The sequence below is a fragment of the Phodopus roborovskii genome, unplaced genomic scaffold (genome assembly GCF_943737965.1).
Source record: "Phodopus roborovskii unplaced genomic scaffold, PHOROB, whole genome shotgun sequence".
Taxonomy (NCBI): domain Eukaryota; kingdom Metazoa; phylum Chordata; class Mammalia; order Rodentia; family Cricetidae; genus Phodopus; species Phodopus roborovskii.
Genome location: NW_026125295.1, coordinates 18521511 through 18540544, shown reverse-complemented (window position 1 = coordinate 18540544; position 19034 = coordinate 18521511). Strand labels below are relative to the sequence as shown.

The 19034-nt window shown below is 51.5% G+C and overlaps 1 protein-coding gene across 1 annotated transcript in view; it reads left to right on the top strand.

The window, feature by feature from the left end:
- Rab6b (RAB6B, member RAS oncogene family) overlaps nt 1-17162 on the top strand; it is a 57777-nt gene extending 40615 nt beyond the window's left edge. Inside the window, exons 3-8 of the mRNA XM_051206099.1 lie at nt 4181-4234; nt 4438-4543; nt 5674-5785; nt 7030-7123; nt 10168-10234; nt 15172-17162. Coding sequence (XP_051062056.1) covers nt 4181-4234; nt 4438-4543; nt 5674-5785; nt 7030-7123; nt 10168-10234; nt 15172-15236 — 498 coding nt within the window. The 3' untranslated portion in view covers nt 15237-17162. The remainder of the gene's footprint in view (nt 1-4180; nt 4235-4437; nt 4544-5673; nt 5786-7029; nt 7124-10167; nt 10235-15171) is intronic.
- The last annotated feature ends 1872 nt before the right edge of the window (nt 17163-19034 follow it).

Below are 19034 nucleotides of genomic sequence, written 5' to 3'. Positions count from 1 at the left end.
AAAGTCCGATGCCCGCTAGGACCTTTTAGGTCATAGCCGCCTCGGCCCAAGTACTGGAGTAACCAAACCTGGAACGAAGAGAAACTTTTCCCTAGGTGGCCCTCTTCTACTGCGGCTCTCCGGTGACTCTTTTCAAAAGTCAGTCTCCTTTTGAAGGAAAATACTTCAAGTGAGTCTTCAGTTTTACATCCTGGGCGGGGACTCACTCTGAGGTCATCTGTCCTGTGGCAGATATGTAGCTTCTTATTGATGCCGCGACGTTAACGTCAGTGGCCTGCCTTGCCCATCCTCCCCTTATCCATAGCTTTAAACATCTTCACCTTCCTTTCAGGACCAAATCCCAATTTTAAAAACTCTTCTCTGCTTTTTTTGCTCCTGATTCTCACTATAAACCTAGCTCAAAGCAGCCAGAACTATCCCACAGGCTGAGTGCTAAGCTGTTTTGCGTTTTCTCCGTTGCCTGTGAAAGCCACATGGAATTTTCAGCACACGGGTAGAATGCAAACAAATTCTTCATCAGACACAAGTGGCCTCTGTAGACCAGTTCCCAGTCAAGTCCTTGTCCCTACCTAAGACCGCAAGAGTCTTCTTTGCTGTCCATATTGTATTGTCAGCCTTCCGATCCTCCAAGTTCTCAGCAGAGTGACAAGTCTCTGGCAAGCCAGTTTCAAGGGCAGATAAACCACGTGGTAGGATTAGTTACAGTAATGGTGCCACTTCCCTAGGGCCAATTCTGCCCTTGTTACTCTTGCATTGCTCCGACAGAAACAGCTTGAAGGAAGAAAGATTCATTCTGGCTCCTGGTTTTCCAATGGCTTTCAGTCCATGCCAGCCGTAGCAGCATGCAGTAGAGGCACCTGATGTCACTGAGGCAGCTCAGGAAGGAGGGAGGGCAGACACTGTGTATAACCTTCCCAGGCCACCCCTCCCCAACTACTTCCACCAGGTATGCCCCATTCCGAAAGTCCTGCACCCTTCCGAGCTAACACCACCAGCTAACACCACCTGCATTCAAAACGCAGGCCTCTGGGACATTTCAGATTGACGTCCTAACAAGTGGCCAGAACAGGCCTTAGGGAGCGACAGCTACCAGGTGAAGGATTGCACTTAAGTAGTAGCTCGAAGACCAGACAGGTGGGAGAAAGCTGGGGGAGTAGGAAGTGGTCCCTCTCAGTATTGGTTTTCTCATTATCTTCTCTTTGGTCAGACTACGTTGAGGCTGAATAGAGATGTAGGATGTAGTTCAGTGAGTGTTTTGATGATGGAAGCCACTGGGCTATGCACGGCTGTGGCTTGATCCAGTGGCGTGATCCTTGTCATAATATCTGATGACCCCTCCCCGCTCCACAGCAGTGAGGTGTCTGTCTTATGTGCACACAAGGGGGAAAAGGGTTGTCACCGTCACAGTTATTATCCGTAACATCCTTGTCGCCACCCAGGTGCCGACCTTTGGGGATATGATTGTCCATGGTCCTTCACTCTGTTGATTAAGGTTAGTTACGCTGTGTTGGCAGAAGTGACTTGAACAAAACAGAAGATGGACTCTCTCATGCAGCAAGAATAAGTGTGTGCAGGCCAGTGCTGCTGAGGTAACTCTGCACAGGTCAGGCTCTGTCAAGCAGTCACCCTTCCTTCCCCGTCATACCCACCTGGGTGAGCCGTTGTCACTCACCGCAGCATCTGCATTCCAAGCAGTGGGAAAGAGGGTGGGTGGGATCGCACTAACCCACCAAGGACTCATCACAGACTCATCAGTTTCTCATCCTTTGATCAGAATGTAGCCACCCTGCAGCCATGGGAAACATGGCCTGTGACAGGGACAGCCACCAGCTCAGCTATGCATTTCTCTATCTCTGTATTAGGGGAATGCTGGCAGCCCCCACCTCTGATCTGGAGCCTAGGCATCTGGTTTCGGTTCAGGGTCACTACAGTTTGGTGCCTTGAAAGGATCCTGCGGCACATGGAGAAGTGGAAATTCCTGCGCACTTGGCACATTCCTTCAGGTTCCGAGTGGACACGGAGTTGTCGGTCCACTCACTGATGAAAGAAAATGTGTGGCCACTTGGGAACAAGGCCCTGTGTGCAAGTGTTCATCGGTTTTAGATTTGCTTCCCATGACTGTGCCTGGCAGGACACTGCATAGCCGGGCTAGTGATGGCAAGATTTCAGCATGGATTTTTCCCAGCTTCGCACTGACTGGTGAAGTCGTGAGGCATGTCCTCCAGCTTACCCAGTCTTGCCATTTTTTCCCCACACCCACAACTGGATTGGGTTGTGTCTTGTCTTTCGTGCCCACAGTCAGGACCAGATTGGGTGGGGTCTACCATATGGGTGTAGCTTTTGAGCTGTGAGTTGCACATTCATTCTAGAATGAGGTGGCATCTGATACTTTACTGTGACCAAATACCTGGGAAGTGGCAACTTAAGGAAGGAAAAACTTATTTGGGGTCACAGTTTGAGAAGGGCTTGCAGTCACCATGGCAAAGATGGGTGGCAGGAACCCGGAAGCAGGAGCTGATGCAGAGCCGCTGGAGGATGCTGGCTTGCTCCTCATGACTTGCTCAACCTCCACCTAGGATCACATGCCCAGGGGGTGGCCCCACCCACAATGGGCTGGGATTTCCCACATCAGCCGTTAATCAAGAAAAAGTATCCCGAAGACATTTCCACAGGCCAGGCGAGACTAATCTGATGGAGCCAATTGAGATTCCCTCTAGTTTTCTAGTTCATATCAAGTTGACAAACAAACAAAAAACCCTAACCAGTCCGTAGGGGGAAAGGGAGAGGGAGAGGAGGGGGGAGGGAGGAAAGGGCACATGGTGCTTCCTCTCTGTTCCTCCTTTTCCTTCAGTCTGGGACCCCAGCCCAGCCCAGCCATGGGTGGTGCTCCCATTCAGGGCGGATCTTCCTGCTCAGATAACCTTCTCTTGGAAATGCTCTCACAGACAGCTCAAAGGTGTGTCCCCTAGGTGATTCTAAATCAAGGTGACCGAGATCCCTGTATTTACAGGTGTGTCTTCTGCATTCACTGCAGGGTTTCACAACCTTTGCTTTCAAAGATTTTTTTTTCTTTTTTTTTAAATAAAGACTCAGGGGTAGCTCAGGTTGGCTTCAGACTCATGTTCCTCCTTCCTCTATCTCCAAAGAGCTGGGATTACAGATGTGGCCCATCACGTGTGGCTGGCTCAAGGATATTTTTTTCTTCTAAATTTGTAACGGTTAGCTGTCTATTATTAAAGATATAAAAATATGTAATGGGGGAGCAAAAAATTACCCAAGATGCAACTGTTCACTCAGATGCCAGCGTACAACATACTCTCTTCATCTCAGCATCCGAGAAAATATGAAACCATCTATCTCCTTCCTTTAATCAAGGTGGCATCTTGCTGCCCACCGTGCTTGATACTGAGCCTATTCACTGGGGTGAAGGTTCCTCCAAAGCTGTGTGTATTTTATGAGGTGACTCCAGGCCCAGGGTGGAACATACTGCTGATGTTATGTTCTGACTGTCTGACTGTCTGAGGCTTCGTTACTACTCAGTGCTGTTAGCTCCATTTCACAAGGACAGTATCTTAGAGACACAGGATGCAGGTAAGGACCAGAGAGGTGGGGTTGCCCACTAGGACAGAAGAGGCCTCGGGTGGCACAAGGTATGAGTGGCAGCCCTTGACTTGGCGGCATGGGGAGCAAAGAACTGGCTGGGTTTTCTGTCAGACACTGTTGTGGTTGGGGCTCAGTACCCCCACCCGAGGCGGGACACGCTGCTCTCCATTCAGTGCAGTGGCGAGTTCCGCCCATGCAAACCCTCCCGATAGCAACGATGAACCCAAGTCCAAGTTTAGGAGAGAGGTTGTGGGAGCTGGGGGGTGCTTGAGGCAGCAGGAAGCTCTATTTGGTGGGCTGCTCCTGGGAAGCCTCTCTCTTCCATGCCCCGTGCCCTCTCGCCCTTCCTGAAACATTTTTCCCTCCCTCTGCATAGAATATTCTTCTCTGAAAACAGAAACAAAAACCTATCCTCACCCATAGTTTGCTCAGGCTCCCTCCTAGGAAAAGGGTGTCTGTGGCCAGTGGAGGGGCTTGCGTGGGTGCCCTTCTGCTGTCTGTACCACGCCCTGGGGTCCCTGGGCTTTTGGCTCCTTTGTATGAGTCCATTTGACCTCCCTGTGCTGTTCTTTAACAGGCAACCATCGGGATTGACTTCTTGTCAAAAACCATGTACTTGGAAGACCGTACGGTAAGTCCCTGGTCTCCGTCCCGGGAAAAACAAAGGGGGCATTGTCAGATTTAGCCAACAGAGCCCCCAGCTGGGCATTCTTGGACATCTCTGCCAAGACTGGGATGGACCTGGCAGTGCCAGCATCATGGGGTCTGGGTCTCCAGCCCCCTCTCCGAGGAGAGCGCCACCACTCCACTGACGCCTCTGCCTTGACATTGTAGGTTAGACTGCAGCTCTGGGATACAGCCGGGCAAGAGAGGTTCCGCAGCCTGATCCCCAGCTACATCCGGGACTCCACAGTGGCTGTTGTGGTGTATGACATCACTAGTGAGTAGGGGGTCTATGTTGGCGTGAGGGAGCTCTTGGGGTCCAATGTGACTCGGACCAGACCTGTGTGTACGTGAGTGTGTGTATATGTGCGTGCGTACGTGCGTGTGTGTTCATGTGCTCAGTGTGGGGGTGGTGAGTTACCTTTTCCACTAGTGAGTTCACTGTCCTTCAAACTCCTATGGCAGGCACGGCTGAACAACACAGGGTCCCTCGTGTGGGGGAGGCAGGTGCTCACAAGGTTAACCCTCTGTGCCCTCCATGGCCCTGGCTGTCATATGTACCAGTTCTCCGCAGGGATCCCTAGAGGCAGCTCTTCTTGCACACGTGGGTCTTGAGAGGGCTTCACAGGCTCATTGGGGGCCCAGAGGTTGGGGCAGGCCTTATACAGAGGCTGGCTTCAGTCATGGAGGATGCTGTGAGGAGCCTGACATCACAAGGGGAAGGGGAATTCCTGGCCCACGGCTCCAGCCTGCCGCGTCAGGTCTGCCTTCCCCCTGCGTCTCCCTAACTGCAGGCTCTATGTACACAGGTGGGAGCTAAAGGACCTGTGTCACTGGCTGTGGAGAACAGCCACCTCCCTTCCTCCAGGTGCTGAGCTTGGGTGTCACCCTGTGACTCTTCTGAGGGAGATGCTGCTGCCCTTAGATGACTTGCTTCTGGATTCATGCGCCTCTGGGGTGGACTTCCTCCCACCTCTCCCCGCAGGGTTGAAGGTTCTCTTCCCAAGCCAACTGGGCCCGGGATGCTCAGATTCCCTTGAGCATCCCGTGGAGAGACAGCATCTCCTAGGAGAGACAGCTGTGTCCTCCGCTCTGGTCCACAGCTTAGCCAGGCCCCACACCTTCATTTCCACCCTCTGCTTGGGCCTCACATCACCTCTGACTCTTGTGTGGCCTCTAGAGTCACTGTTGTGTAGAAATGGTAACAGGACAGCCTAGCTTCCCAGATATGGTGACTTCTCTCCCTCCGGTGACTGAGCAGTGTTGCAGGCTCTCCAGGGTCACAGCAGACCCTGCTTCCCTGTATAGCCCCGGCCTAATTAGAATGTGGAGATTGGGCTTGTGTCTAGGCACCCGCTTGCCTCTGGGACCGCTCATTCTCACTCTGTCCCCACTTCCTGCTTCTAGATCTCAACTCCTTCCAGCAGACTTCTAAGTGGATCGATGATGTCCGGACAGAGAGGGGCAGTGACGTGATCATCATGCTTGTGGGCAACAAGACGGATCTGGCTGACAAGAGGTAGGCGCTACACAATGGAGGTGCTGTGGCTTGCGGGATCATGCTTCCTCACCTGTCCGTGGCCCAGGAGGTCTGAGGTGAAGAGAACGGCAAGGCTTGCCTCCACACACAGGAACACTGACATGGCCTTTAGACCCCACACACCGCAAGCCTCTCATCTCAAAGTTCCGTCTTCCTCAGCCCCACAAAGGCAGGGTGAGACCGGGACCTGTTGCACAGATGTTCCCATTACAGTCCCAAAATAGCCTCTGACACATTGGCCCCCTGGGCTGGAGCTCCTGTCCCCATTAAAGCCCTGCACTAACGTGGGACCTGAAACCCAGGTACTCAGGAATGAGTCTGTGGCGTGTCAGCAGAACACAGACCTTGTCCCCAGTCCGCATCCTGGTTTATCCTGTGTCTGGGCGTGGAGTGTTACCAGAAGAGGCTTCTCCATAGCTGCTCTCCAATGTCCCTGCTCACTAAAGTGTCCTTTCCATTGGTGTCCACTCTCAGAACTCTGTGCTAACTTGGATAGATACGGCCGTGTGTCATGATTTCTGACATAGCACATGGGTTTCTTACAGTGCCCCTGTCCATTTAAGACATAATCTGAGTCAGGGATGAGAGTCCTGCCCAGAGGGGAAGGAAATTGGCTCCTCTGCAGAGCTGTGGGCCTGGGAGCTGGGGGGGTTACTTTTAGTTTTGGTGTTTGCATTAGGAAAGGGACACTGATGATTCCTCCCAAGAAAGGCTGTGAGTGTCCAGGAGCTCCAGTTCTAATGGCTTCAGAGGAAGGCTGTGGGATGTGGCTCAGCTGTAGAGCGCCTGTCTTCCCTGCATGAAAGCCCTGGGTACAATCCCCAGCACCAAAACCAGGCTTGGTGCAATACACCCACAGGAGGATCAGAAGTTCAGTGTCATTCTTTGCTACCTCACTAATTCAAGGCCAGCCTGGGCTACCCGTGACCCTTCCTTAAAAGGGGGTGGGGGGGGGACAGCCCCGATCCCTAGTTCAGAAGACATGGAAGAGATATGGAAAGGGGCCAGAAGTTCTCTATGCTCAGGCACCACTTTCTTACCGGACAGACTATGGCTAGAGCTTTGTCAAGGATCCGTGGCCAGCGAGCCTGTCTTCAGGGCTGACCAAGGGACCTGGCAGGCTCCTTCTGTCCGCCCACAGTCCTGCATCTCAGGTTGCCTCCTCGCGTCTGCCAGGGTTGCTTCTCTGCCACCTGACCTGTCCCTCTCCCCGTCATTTCTAGGCAGATAACCATCGAGGAAGGGGAGCAGCGGGCCAAAGAACTGAGCGTTATGTTTATCGAGACCAGCGCGAAGACCGGCTACAACGTGAAGCAGGTGAGGATTCAGCTGGCCAGGTTCCTGGCTTGCTCGGATCTAGAAGCCGTCACCTGGGACCTTCCTTGCCCTGGGTTGGCCAATGACCAGGTCATGGCAGCCAGCTAGTCCATAAACCTATTACTCTGAGCAGTGGGGGATGGCAGTGACTGCCAGGGCTGATAAAGCAGGTACTGTGAGGGCAGCACTCAGCTTGGGAGCCATGCAGACGCCATCAGTCACTGGTCTGCACGGCTGTGATCAGGTGTGGGTCCCTGTAGCAGCTTGTGTGGATGAGGGTCCAGCATGGCTGAAAAAGCTGTGGTTCCTAGCATCTCACTTCAAATGAGAACGCAAGGTATTTAGTCTGATTAACTCGTTGGGTTTATGTCTTGAGCGGGGCCACAAAGGACAACTGAGAAGTGGAGCAAAGAGGTCCCCGTGGCATCTGGGGACCATAGCAGGGAGGAGGAGGTGGAGCCGGGGCTGGAGCAGTCCTGTTCAGCTGGGATCTACAGAACCCGAGTAGTTCATGAGCTGCTCAGGCTCCCTGGGCTTAAGAAAATCCTGTATTGTGACTACTCACTCATCTGTCCCCTGATCCTCAGTGAGGGACAAAGACAGCCAGTCCCGGTCTTAGCAGTGAGTGCGGTGAGTCTCACTGACAGAAACCACAGGTGTCTTCTACTTGCTTCACTGTGTGCCAGGCATCCTGCACATCTGTTACACCCTTGTGGGACTCAGCCTCCCACTAGCTAAGCCTGCTGTTTAATGTGTCCCTAAGGAGACGCAGATGTCACCCATGGCACAGATTTATGATCCTTAAACATTCGGGAAGTTTCATTCAGAACCAAGCGGTTTCCTTTACGGTCTCCAAAACTGACTTTACTTATGAAAGGGAGTCTGCAGGCTTTTGAAAGGGGCCCACGGCCCTAGCTAGGCGAGAATCCCTGTGTTGGAGCATGAGGAGGGCAAGGTGGCAAGGAGGAAGGGTGCCATGGGTGGGGCTTATGGGAGCAGAGGCCTGGCAGGAGGGTGCCTGCAGCACAGGAAGGAGACTCTTGAGCAAGGAGAGCGGCTTGCTGTGGTATCTACTGCGACCCCAGATTTCCCAGGAACATCAGGCAAACCTGGGCACCAGTCGGCCTTTAGGAGATAGTGATGGTTCACTCCATGTTGATAGTGCTGGTGGCCTCAGAGAACAAGGGTGACAGGTAGCTAGAAGGGACAGAGTAGAGGGGACACTTATGGCAACATTAGGGAGACCCACGGCATCTGGAACCCAGTGCCCAATTGGAGGGCTCTCAGCAGCTCCATCCATCCCAGCTCCTTCCCCGTCTCCATGAGTATCAGACTTGAGCCTGAGGTCCTGGAGGTGCTGCCCTTTGGGTCCAGTGGTGTCATGGGAAATGGAAAGAGAGGGCAGCATTAGGCATAGAGCAGGTAGCATCTGCACAGTCCTCCGGGCCAAGGAGAGGCTGGTCCCTTTTCCCATCCTGGAATGATTTGAAATCTGGGCAAGGATTTGGGCAGGGGTTAAATCTGGCTGGTTTTACAAATCACCACAGGCTGTGTAGCAGATAGACAACAGAAAATTATTTCTCCCTGCTCTGAAAGCTGAGGAGTCAGGTTGAAGGTGCTGGTAAACTTAGTGTCTTTCCTATCCCTACCCCCTCAACCATGTTTGACACCTTCTAGCTGTTTCCTCACAGGAAAGGAACTCGAAGGCTTCCTCGGGCTTTTTGTCAAGGCCATAGTCCCAGTCAGGAGGGCTCCTTAAGGCAGAGCGTCTTTAGACAGTTCTGCTGGGAATGAGATTTTAACATATACACTCAGGGTGGGGTGTGTGTGTGGGGGGGGGTGTGACCCAGATGTCCAGGCCAGTCCAGAATCTTCTCTGCTCTGAGCTTCTGCCTGCAGGTGTTACTTTCAAGCTGTTGTCCCTGCCAGCTTCCACCTTCCTGGTCCCCTGCTGTTCTCATGCACACATGGGTTCATGTGAGGTAGACTCTCACATGAACCCATACTCCATGCACTTGCTTCCCGTGGTCTCTTTCTCATATTCATGACATTCACCATACCATATGCACACCTCTTCCCTCATATGCTTACACACACGCACACACATACACACGCACGCACGCACACACACACACATACACACGCGCGCACACACACACACACACACACACACACGCACGCACGCACACTATCTACAAGCAAAATCCTGCACACTACGCATCCACACAAACCCATAGTATCATGGTGGCATTCTCGGGTCCCTCACGGTGGCTGTGGCCCTGGCTACCCAGATCTGGCTGCCCCAGTGTCCCTGAGGAATGTGATTTGTCTTAAATCAGGCCAGAAACTGATTTTCTCCCCTAGTCTCCATGTGAGGGTAATAGACAGAAGCCTACTGAAGGACCTGGGTAATGTCTGCACTAGACAGGTCCTTTGCAGTCACTGTCATGCCCCCTGCTGACTGCCTGTGACCAGCCTGCCTGTGGGAGAAGTCACAGTTTTGCAGTATGTTTGGGCATGTGTGTGTTTGCAACTGCGCGGGCCACAGGTTAACTTCTGGTGTCATTCCTCGGGAGTCGTCTACATTGTATTTTGAGCCAGGGCCTTTCGTTTTATCTGGAGTGCTCCAGTTCAGCTAGGGTGTCAGGGAGTGAGCCCTTGGGAACCTACCTGTCTCTGCCACCCCGGCACTGGGATTACAAAGTGTGTGCCACTGTCCCCGGCTTTTAAAGTGGTTTCTGGGGATTGAAGTCGGGGCCTCATGCTTGTGTGGCAAACACTTTATTAGCTGGGCTGTCTCCCTAACCCCGTCCCCTCTCCCTGCAAACACCCTAAGTCCTTCCAGGACTAGCATGGTGAGGGACTATGGTGACAGCAAAGGGCTCAGAACAAGCCTGCACTGCGGGGCACACAGTCAGCGGACAGACTGGGAATTAATGCCTAAGATCCATACACACGAGGAAAGGAGGAGAGGAGAGCCGGAGAGGGGAGGAGAGGGGAGGAGCGGGACTGGGTGGGTCTCACCCTGCATCTCCTGCCTGCAGCTCTTCCGACGTGTGGCATCGGCTCTGCCCGGCATGGAGAATGTCCAAGAGAAGAGCAAAGAAGGGAGTATCCTTTTCCTTTAACACGTGAATAGAAAGAAAAAGATGGCCCCCAAAGTCCATGCTTTACTTGGTGTTTCAGGAGAACAAATGAATACTACCTGCCTCCAGCCCAGCCTTTCCTGGACTGATACAGATAGCCAGGCCACCTCTGTTCAGCAGCGGGATGGGCTCTATGGCCTCTGAGCTCCCACCCAGCTCTAACCAAGGCCACTGCCTCTTTCCCAGCAGTGAAGACGGGCAAGGGCTATGTAGCAATGTTGTGGGGAGGGGAGGGGTAGGGAAACAGTGGCTCTGTCTTGCTTTATAGTGAACACAATGTGTGTTTCGTGAGTCTAAGGAGATCCCAGGCAAGAATGCTTCCATAACGTGAGCATTTGATTTCGGCTTGTCAGAGCTTCCTCCATCTCCCACCGCTCTGTGGAACAAGCTCGCACAGCATTCCCACAGTGACTGAAACCTAGCTAACACCCAGGGACTGAAACCAGGGTTCATAGAGGTAGAATGGTTTACTTAAAGGCACATCGAATGCAACTTAGGGATTTGGGGTTCACAATGAGGCTTCCGTTATGGGGCACTGTCTCTCAAAGGGCACCTGAGAGGATACAATTAGAAGCATTGCCCACAAACAGGCTTCCTTTGAAGTTAGTCAGATGGCCCTGGGTAAGGCCCGAGAGACTAGACACTCAACCCCACCGTACATCTTCCAGAATGGGGTATGTCCCTGCAAGGTAGCTTCCCAGCTACTCCACTTATCAGTAGAGGTCTCTGAGGGAGACACCCACTGAGGGTCACAGAATGACCCAAGTGGTTCGAAGAGCACCTTCAGGCTGATGATGGCGAAAACAAAGGAAACATCTGTCGTAATGTGAGAAGCCATGGAGATGGCTGTGCCCGTCCGTCCCTTTCCTCTGCTCCATGCACCCGGTGCAGGGTAGGAAATAAGGACCTAGCAGTTGCCGCAAGGGTGAGCCTGAGACACACTCGAGCCCCCAAGGACCAAGTATCCTAGTAATGCCCGAGGGCAAACAGTATCTGTGTGCTTCAGAGGCCAACAGGAAACCAAGGGGCAGACTCGGGTGTGTCACCCCGTTGGTCAGTCACTTGCAAGTAAGGAGACAGAAACAGACTGGGGGGGCTGCAGAGAATGTCTCTCCACTCTCATTGCATGGCTGAGCCTGGCTACATTCCTTGGAGTAAAGACCCCGCCCCCAGTGTCAGGAGCTGTTTGTAGAACCTCTGAGTTGCAGGATAATACAGAAACCCACCTGCAGGGTCAAGAAGAGACCAAGTAGGCAATAGGTGTGATGACCCCCGCTGTGCACACTGTGAGGGACAAATAGCCTCTCTCTGTCATAGCCTCCCTCTGTCCTGCCCATTCCAAAGGCAAAGCCAACCTGCCTGGGTGAGTGGTGGCCATTCATTCATGTCCTCCAAGAACATGGTCCACGTGGGACCAACAATCAGGTCACATGGACTCCCACTTCAGAGTGACCCTTAGCATGGCATTCTAGTGTACCTAGCATCACACTCGGCTCTAGGGGAAGAGTGCTGAGCAGATAGCAAGCAGATCACACAGAGCAGTCTGGGCTGTGTCTGTTTGTCCTATGTGATTCTCTGTCTGGCAGATGCAGTCATACCCTTCCCAGGTGCCTCCCAAGCAGGGCAGAGCGTGCCCCAGACCTCCCAGCTGGTAAGCTTGCAGAGCTGTGACAAAGTCCAAATGTTTGTATCCTGTGGCCACTATCCTCTAATAGAGCAGTGAGGAGCTTTGACCCCACCCCCCAGAAACACAGAACCCTGTCCCCCATAGCACCGGAAGTTCTGGGGCAGAGAAGATGGTAAGAGGTTGTCTGGACCCATCACTGTTCAGGAACCATCAGACAGTGGTCCTTGATGTGGTTAGTTTTTACAAGCACCTTCCCGCCAGCCTGGTCCCACAGCTGCATCAGCCCCAAAATAACACACAGAGACCCTATTAGTTAGAAAGCTGTTGGCCAATGGCTAGAGCTTTTTATTGGCTAGCTCTGTCTTAAATATTAACCCATTTCTATCAATCTAAGTGTTTCCACGTGATCTTACCAGAGACAGGGTCTGGATCTCTTCTCTCACATCCTACATCTTGACTCCTCTCCACTACATCTCCCAGAATCCTCCTTGTGTCCTAGTCCCGTCTGTCTTGCCTTCCTATTTGCCAACAGTGCTTTATTCATTAACCAATAAGAGAAACATATTTACAGAGTGACATCTCCCATCAGCTAGTGATGGGAGTCCCTAGTGTAACCTGTGCACCATACTGGGTTCAGAGCGATGAGCAGCCACACTCTGTTCTGCTTACAGAAAAGCATAGGGTATGCGCATCTCAAGTTCTATGGCACATCTCCTCAGAGAATCTCCTCTTCTGGGGACTATTGAGAAGCCAATCCTCCTGTTCTAACCCATCTTTTCAATCAAAAGCAACCCTTGAGCACAGTATTTCAGTGGCACATGGCATTACAAAAAAGAAACATTCATGTTTGTATGTGCAAAAGCTTGCAGTAAATTATTTAAAGTTGTGCTTTATAATATTGTAGTCTCCCAATATTATAATTAAAATTGAGTTAAAATAAAAGTTAAGTTTCAGCATGTGGAGATGGGTCGGTGAGTTAGAGCACTTGCTGAGCAAGCCTGAAGACCCGAGTTTGAATCCCCAACACCCGTGTAAAAACCCAGACAAGGCCACACACAGCTGTAATCCCAGTACTATGGGGAACAGAGACAGAAGGCTCAGTGGGGCTTACTGACCACCATCCTAGCTCCATATTTAGTAAGACACCCCATTTTACACACACACACACACACACACACACACACGTACTTTAAAATTTTAGTCTCTTGATTGTGCCCGCATTATCCAAGCCCTCAGTTGCCAGCGTTGCTAGTGGCCACCATACTGGACATGCAGATATAGAGTAGCCCACCATCACAGGTTCTTCTGAACAGCGCCATTTTGGAATTATCCAGTGTTTATAGCAATGACTTCCCAGGTGTCATGCATTGGAATGTTCCAGAGAACTTCTTAATAACTCAACCTGTATACCCATCTCCAGATCCACCAATGTGGGGCCCATGAAAATGTATTTTTTCACAGGTTTCTCAGGAGATTTTAGACACAGTCCAAAAACACTATGTGGTGTACAAAAGTATTGTGCCTCAGATTGCCCCGTGGAAGATTTCCTTTGGAACAGTAGTCAGGCCACTCCCATATGGGACAGAGTGTCATGCCGTAGCACCAGCCAGCCTTCCAGCTAGACCAGTGCATCTCAGCTTGGACTGACTCTGACCCCTCCTTCATGAGGGGTATTGAGCAAATACTGCGGACGACTTTGGTTATGGTAAGTTAGGGGACTGGGAAGCAGGTGTATCTGGCATCTGGTGGGTAGAGATCAGGGGTGCTACAAGCATCCTGCACCCTCAGAGGGTACCACAACAAAGTAGCAGCCAGGACCTTACACGAGTGAGACTGAAGTAGAGAAGCCCATGAAAGGATTTTAGAAAAACCTACTCATTGAAAGCAAAACTGGGCAGGAGGTACAGCTGGTTGTTGAGTACATGCTTGATGTGTCTGAGGCCCTGGGTTCGATCCCCAGTACAAGTAAGTAAGTAGACAAACTCTTGGTGGGAAAGACAGGTAGCCTTGGGTTTCACCCAGACCCCTCAGCCTCCAGTCTGGATGATGGGTGTTTTATTTGCAACTCTGAAGTCTGATGCTGATGTTAGGTGACACATCTCTTGGGCCTCACACCAGGAGCAGAGGAGCTGTTCACTGTAGCCCAAAGATGCTCCACAAAGAGGGTAACATGGGTGCAAGCCTCAGCTTAAAATGAGGGCACTTACAGGTAGGGAAAGGGCAGGAATCTGGGTGGGGAAGGGCTGGGTGAAGTATTTCTAGAAGGAAGGAAAGTATAGAATTTGTTGAAGAAGGGGACAGTTTTGACTGCTGGGACTCCATGTATGATGGAGGGCAGGAGTCAAGCCAGACTAATGGGAAGGCCTGAATGCTAGTATGAGAGATCTTGGATGCTGCGTCTCTGCTTCAGGTTATGCTGTGGGTGTCACTGAGCTGGTGTAGGAATGCCACTCTGCTGAGAGTGTGCTGGGCAGGCTCAGAGGGTCACCTGTGGAAGATGAGGAGACCCCAGTGAGGCCTGTCCCCAGGGCCAACAGTGCAAGCCAGGAACTAGAGGGCACTAGGATCAGTGAGGGCCATCAAGAGCCACAGCTGGCAGGGAACAACATGGGGACAGTCTGGGAAGTATTTGTAGACATTTGGGGCGTGGAGGACTGCGGGATAGGACAGGACAAGGCTGGGCTGAATGGGAGAGGGAAGGAGGGATAGTGTTCACTGCCTGCTTACTTACGTGTCCTCCACCATGGCATCAGAAGTGTGGGTACACATACATACACACGTGCCAACCAAGTAGACCTTACGGTTTCATGTGTACACCCATACAATATAAAGAAAATAAAGGGAGAAAAATCACACTCAAAATACATACTGTGCTGAGTGATTGTTAGAAGGGGCGAAATACTGCCTGTGAACTTCCTAACAGCCGAGGCAAGGAGAGACAATGTGAACTTTGGGCTACGCTATTCCAAAAGAACCTCAGCGGTAGGGCCAGCAGTTAATGAGGCTGAGACCAAGGCTTGGTGTTGGAGTTTGAGCACCATTCAGCAGTCACTAGGGAAAGCTTCTGAGACAGACCATCCCTGGCCTATGTCACGGCCCAAGTTTTGCTCTGGGTAGACAGTTTGGGGGATGGAGGCAGGCGGAGGTAGAGAGAAGGGTGGGAAACGGACAGTTCCTTCCTACTCCAGCTGAGCTAAGAGCTTGCATCTGGAGGTTTGCAGAGGGACAGAGTAGCATCTTGGTGACCGTCATCTTCCTTAGCCAGCCTCCTACAGTGATTGACATCAAGCTGGACAAGCCCCAGGAGCCCCCAGCCAGCGAGGGTGGCTGCTCCTGCTAATGCAGAGCCCACTCGGCTTCCTCAACACTACTCACTTGTATTGCCTCCTATTGGTTAGCTTCCTAATGGGGTGGGAAATGAGTTTATGAATGGGAGGATCTTTCTTTTCTCTCTCTCTCTCTCTAGGAGTAGGGTGGGACATGGGGAGGGAGGCTGGGCATCAGGGACCACGTCACTCTTAACAGCTGTTACCTAAACAACTATTTTTTGGTTTGGTTGTAATATATTGTACTTTATTAAGATTGCCAAAAACTGTTAAAATTAAAAAAAAAATTTAAATCATGTGTATACAAACTTTTTGCCAGATAAAAAAAGTAGTCATTTTTATTTGAAAGATGTGCTTTTTTTTGTTTTTGTTTTTGTATATTTGTAAACTTAATAGAGAACCTCTCCACACACCTCTTCCTTCCTGTTCTCTTGGAACTGTGTGTCATCTCTACCTTCCTCCCACCCCCAGCCCTGTAAATTAAAGCAATTAACTGAACGATACTAATTAGGTTCCAGTCCTGGGTCACATGACTCAGACCATCCTAGCCCTCTACCCAGGCTCCCCTCAGTCAAATCAGACTCTAGTTTAACAAAACAGCCTTAGAGGGGGCATTGTTCAGTCCTTCCTCAACAGAGTGGGACGCATTAGCTGGCCCCTGAGTGGAAATGAAGGCCCGTGGACTGTAGCATCAGCAGCAATTCTGCCTGTCTCCTCCCCTGAAAAAACATGGCGACAGAGAGCACAGGCAACCAACCATGTGTTCTCTGTGCTGACCCAGTGACGAGCAGAGCGAGAAGTTCCTGGAAGGATGGGGTGCTCCTGGCAGTTGAGGGCTGAGGCAGTGTGGGGTTCTCAAATGTTGTAACCTACTGGCCCAACAGTTGGCACATGTAGTTAGGCTGACTAGCCAACTCAATGTGTGAGGCTGGGTGGCTCAGAGATGCTTCTGAAGCCTGGGGCACACGCCATCCATCCACCCGTGATTGGGGAGGTGAAGGATGTCTGCCCAGACTCTCAACAGTATGTGTCCTCAGACCCTCTGTTGTGGAAACATTGGTTCCTTGATGTGTTTCCACCCCTGGCATGGTACATTTGAAATCTTTGTAAGAGTAACTTTGGGAGTGTTGTGGCTGCACCACAGGCATCTTGGGGTTACTGTGGGGTTTCCAGAAGGTTGCCCAGGGCACTGTACAACCTGCCCGCAGCAAACCGTCTTTGCTATTTCCACGCGTTCCTGAGACTGCTTTAGTCTTAAAGACCTTCAAAGGCTCTAACAGAGTGCTCTCCTCGAGGTAAAGTAATTCACATTCTAAATGCTCCTAGACTCACTGCCCCAGGCCTGCCCAAAGACAGACAGGGGCAGTGACTAATCAAACATCCCAGCCCCATAGCACTGGCTCTTCTCCAGACCGATGATGGGCAGGGTAAATGCAGCCACAGGGCAGGACTCCAGCAAGGGGGTTGGAATGAATTATGGAACTTCTCAGAAATGAGTTCAAAATGGCAGCCTACATGGCGAGGGGGAGGGGGGGCTGATTTTGTGAGTGGGCGTGCCGTGCTTCTCCATGCTAGGGGAGCGTCAGAGCCAGTTCTGGTGAAGAAGAGAGGAAGCAGGAACCTCCTGGGTAGCCCTTCCAGAAGGCAAGGACCAATGTACAAGTGTAATGGAAACGTCACGTGTTTAGCTTTTTTATGTGTGTACATAATTATACATAGAGATAGACTTGTGTATACCCCTCCCTGCCCCACACATCCTCTCATATACATGTGCTCAATGTATATTCCTGTCGCCCCCGCTCTCAAGTTGGAACTTGCATTGTGATTCCTTTTGGAAGTTCAAAAGTATGCAGTGTATTGAAATAAGAAATACTCAATATTGTCAAATAACTTGTCGTCTTGCCTTCAATAAAATAGTGCATAGATGTGTTAAAATACAATCGAAACCTGTCCACACAACGATCGTCGCCACTGCTTTATGTACCTGTGTGCACAGGTGTGCATGCCTTTGTGGGCCAGTGTCCCCTCCGCGTGGGCACCCCACCCTAAGTGGTGCTTGTTTAAAGAAGGCACACTTAGCCTGTGATGGCAGCAGCCTGGTTGGCAGTGACAGGCTTTGCCAGCAGCCTCTGGCAGAGCCCCACTGACAGGGCTGTGTACCACGTCTCAAGGGATGACTGTAGGATAGATTTTAGTCTTCTTGGCACTGAGGAATAACCTATAACTCCAAGTAGCAAATCAGTCCCCTTCTCTAGTGCGCAGTCTCAGGCATCATGGCCTGCCGTTAGGAACAGCAGAGGCCTTGGTGAATGCCATCCTGGTTGATGTGGGCCTAAGGAACCCTGCCTTTCTAGCTCATACACACAAACCCCCCCTCGAGTTTAGGGTATCCAGCCCCGTTGCCTCGGAGAGTGAGGGTACTACCCCATTGCTCTCCCACCCCAGTGGTGGCCTGGCCTGCTCCTCAGCCCATCCCCTCCCCTAAAAGCCATTAAGGCATCCAGGCCCCACACAGAACTGTGTTGCTCCTGGGCTGTCTCGTTTACCACCACCACCACCATTGTCCTACTTATAAGTAGGATCTGGTCAGGTCCTCTTGACGATGTCCTGAAATTATCTCAGCGTCCCCATCTTTGCTGAATCCAGATCAGTCACAAGACAAAATGGAGGGTTCCTCTTAGTTCCTGATCTCAACTTAGTAATTCAGTTCCTCTCCCTCCCTGGACATTTGAACCTGGCCTGGCAGATGGGCACAGCCCTCTTCCTAGGAGTCTTGGAGGAGAGCTGTCAGCAGAACTTCTGTGAGCATTGCAGGAAAAGTCTAAGATTGAAAAGGCAGGTGGCACAGCGAGATGAAGGCGTGACATCAGTGTCCCCAGTGCTAATATTGCTGAGGCCACCAGGAGCAACAATGTCTGGTGGTTAGAACCACACTGCTGTCACAGTCATTACTCCCTTCCTGCCGCCATCCTTAAACATGTCAGCAATATCCCAAGATTAGAGAAGCCATGGCCACATCAGTTAAAGGTCTTGGGCAACAGAGATAAGGGTTGCAAGGTGGCAGCTAGTAGTGTAGACAATTGGGCACAGTGTCTGTTACTCAGTGGCTAACTAATGTCAGAGCTCTAGACAGTACATGTCCTCTAATATCCAGTGCGACAGCATGGGGACGGCGCTGCTGGCTTCAGCATCCTGCAGGTAGAGCGGTTTATTCCTTCTCCATATGGAAGGGGGAGAGGCTGTCAGGAAGACCAGGTAGCTGGAGATGGGAAGACAGAGCTACAAAAGCCAGCGAGTGAGGAGCATGTCTGAGTGTGTCAAATGCTCAGGGTGCAATGCTCATAGTTTCCAAACTACCTCTCCTGGAAGAATGGGAGACACAGTCACTGGGCCACAGCACCGGGAACCAAACCCTTCCTGTTTCACAGGCGGGAGAGCCAAAACAGACAAGATCACCTGCAAGCCAGGAATGATCCAAACCTGTGTTGGCATTCTTCTGACCTAGGTGTACAGACTGGACTGCATTTGTGCTCATGTCCCTTCGGCCACTTCCACTCTGTGGCCAGAACATAAGATTATTCCCAGCCTGAGTAGCTAGAGAGAATAGAGGTGCATTTGGGACTTCTTCACTGTAAAGGGTGGTCCCCAGATCTACCTGCATTGTATTGCACACACACACACACACACACACACACACACACACACACACACACGTGCAAACTCCTTGGACTCCAGGCCCTTTGGTATCAGGAAACCCTTGCAGCCGGAGTTCAGATGGTCCCTTCAGGAGGCAAGAAGACTCCATCGCAACA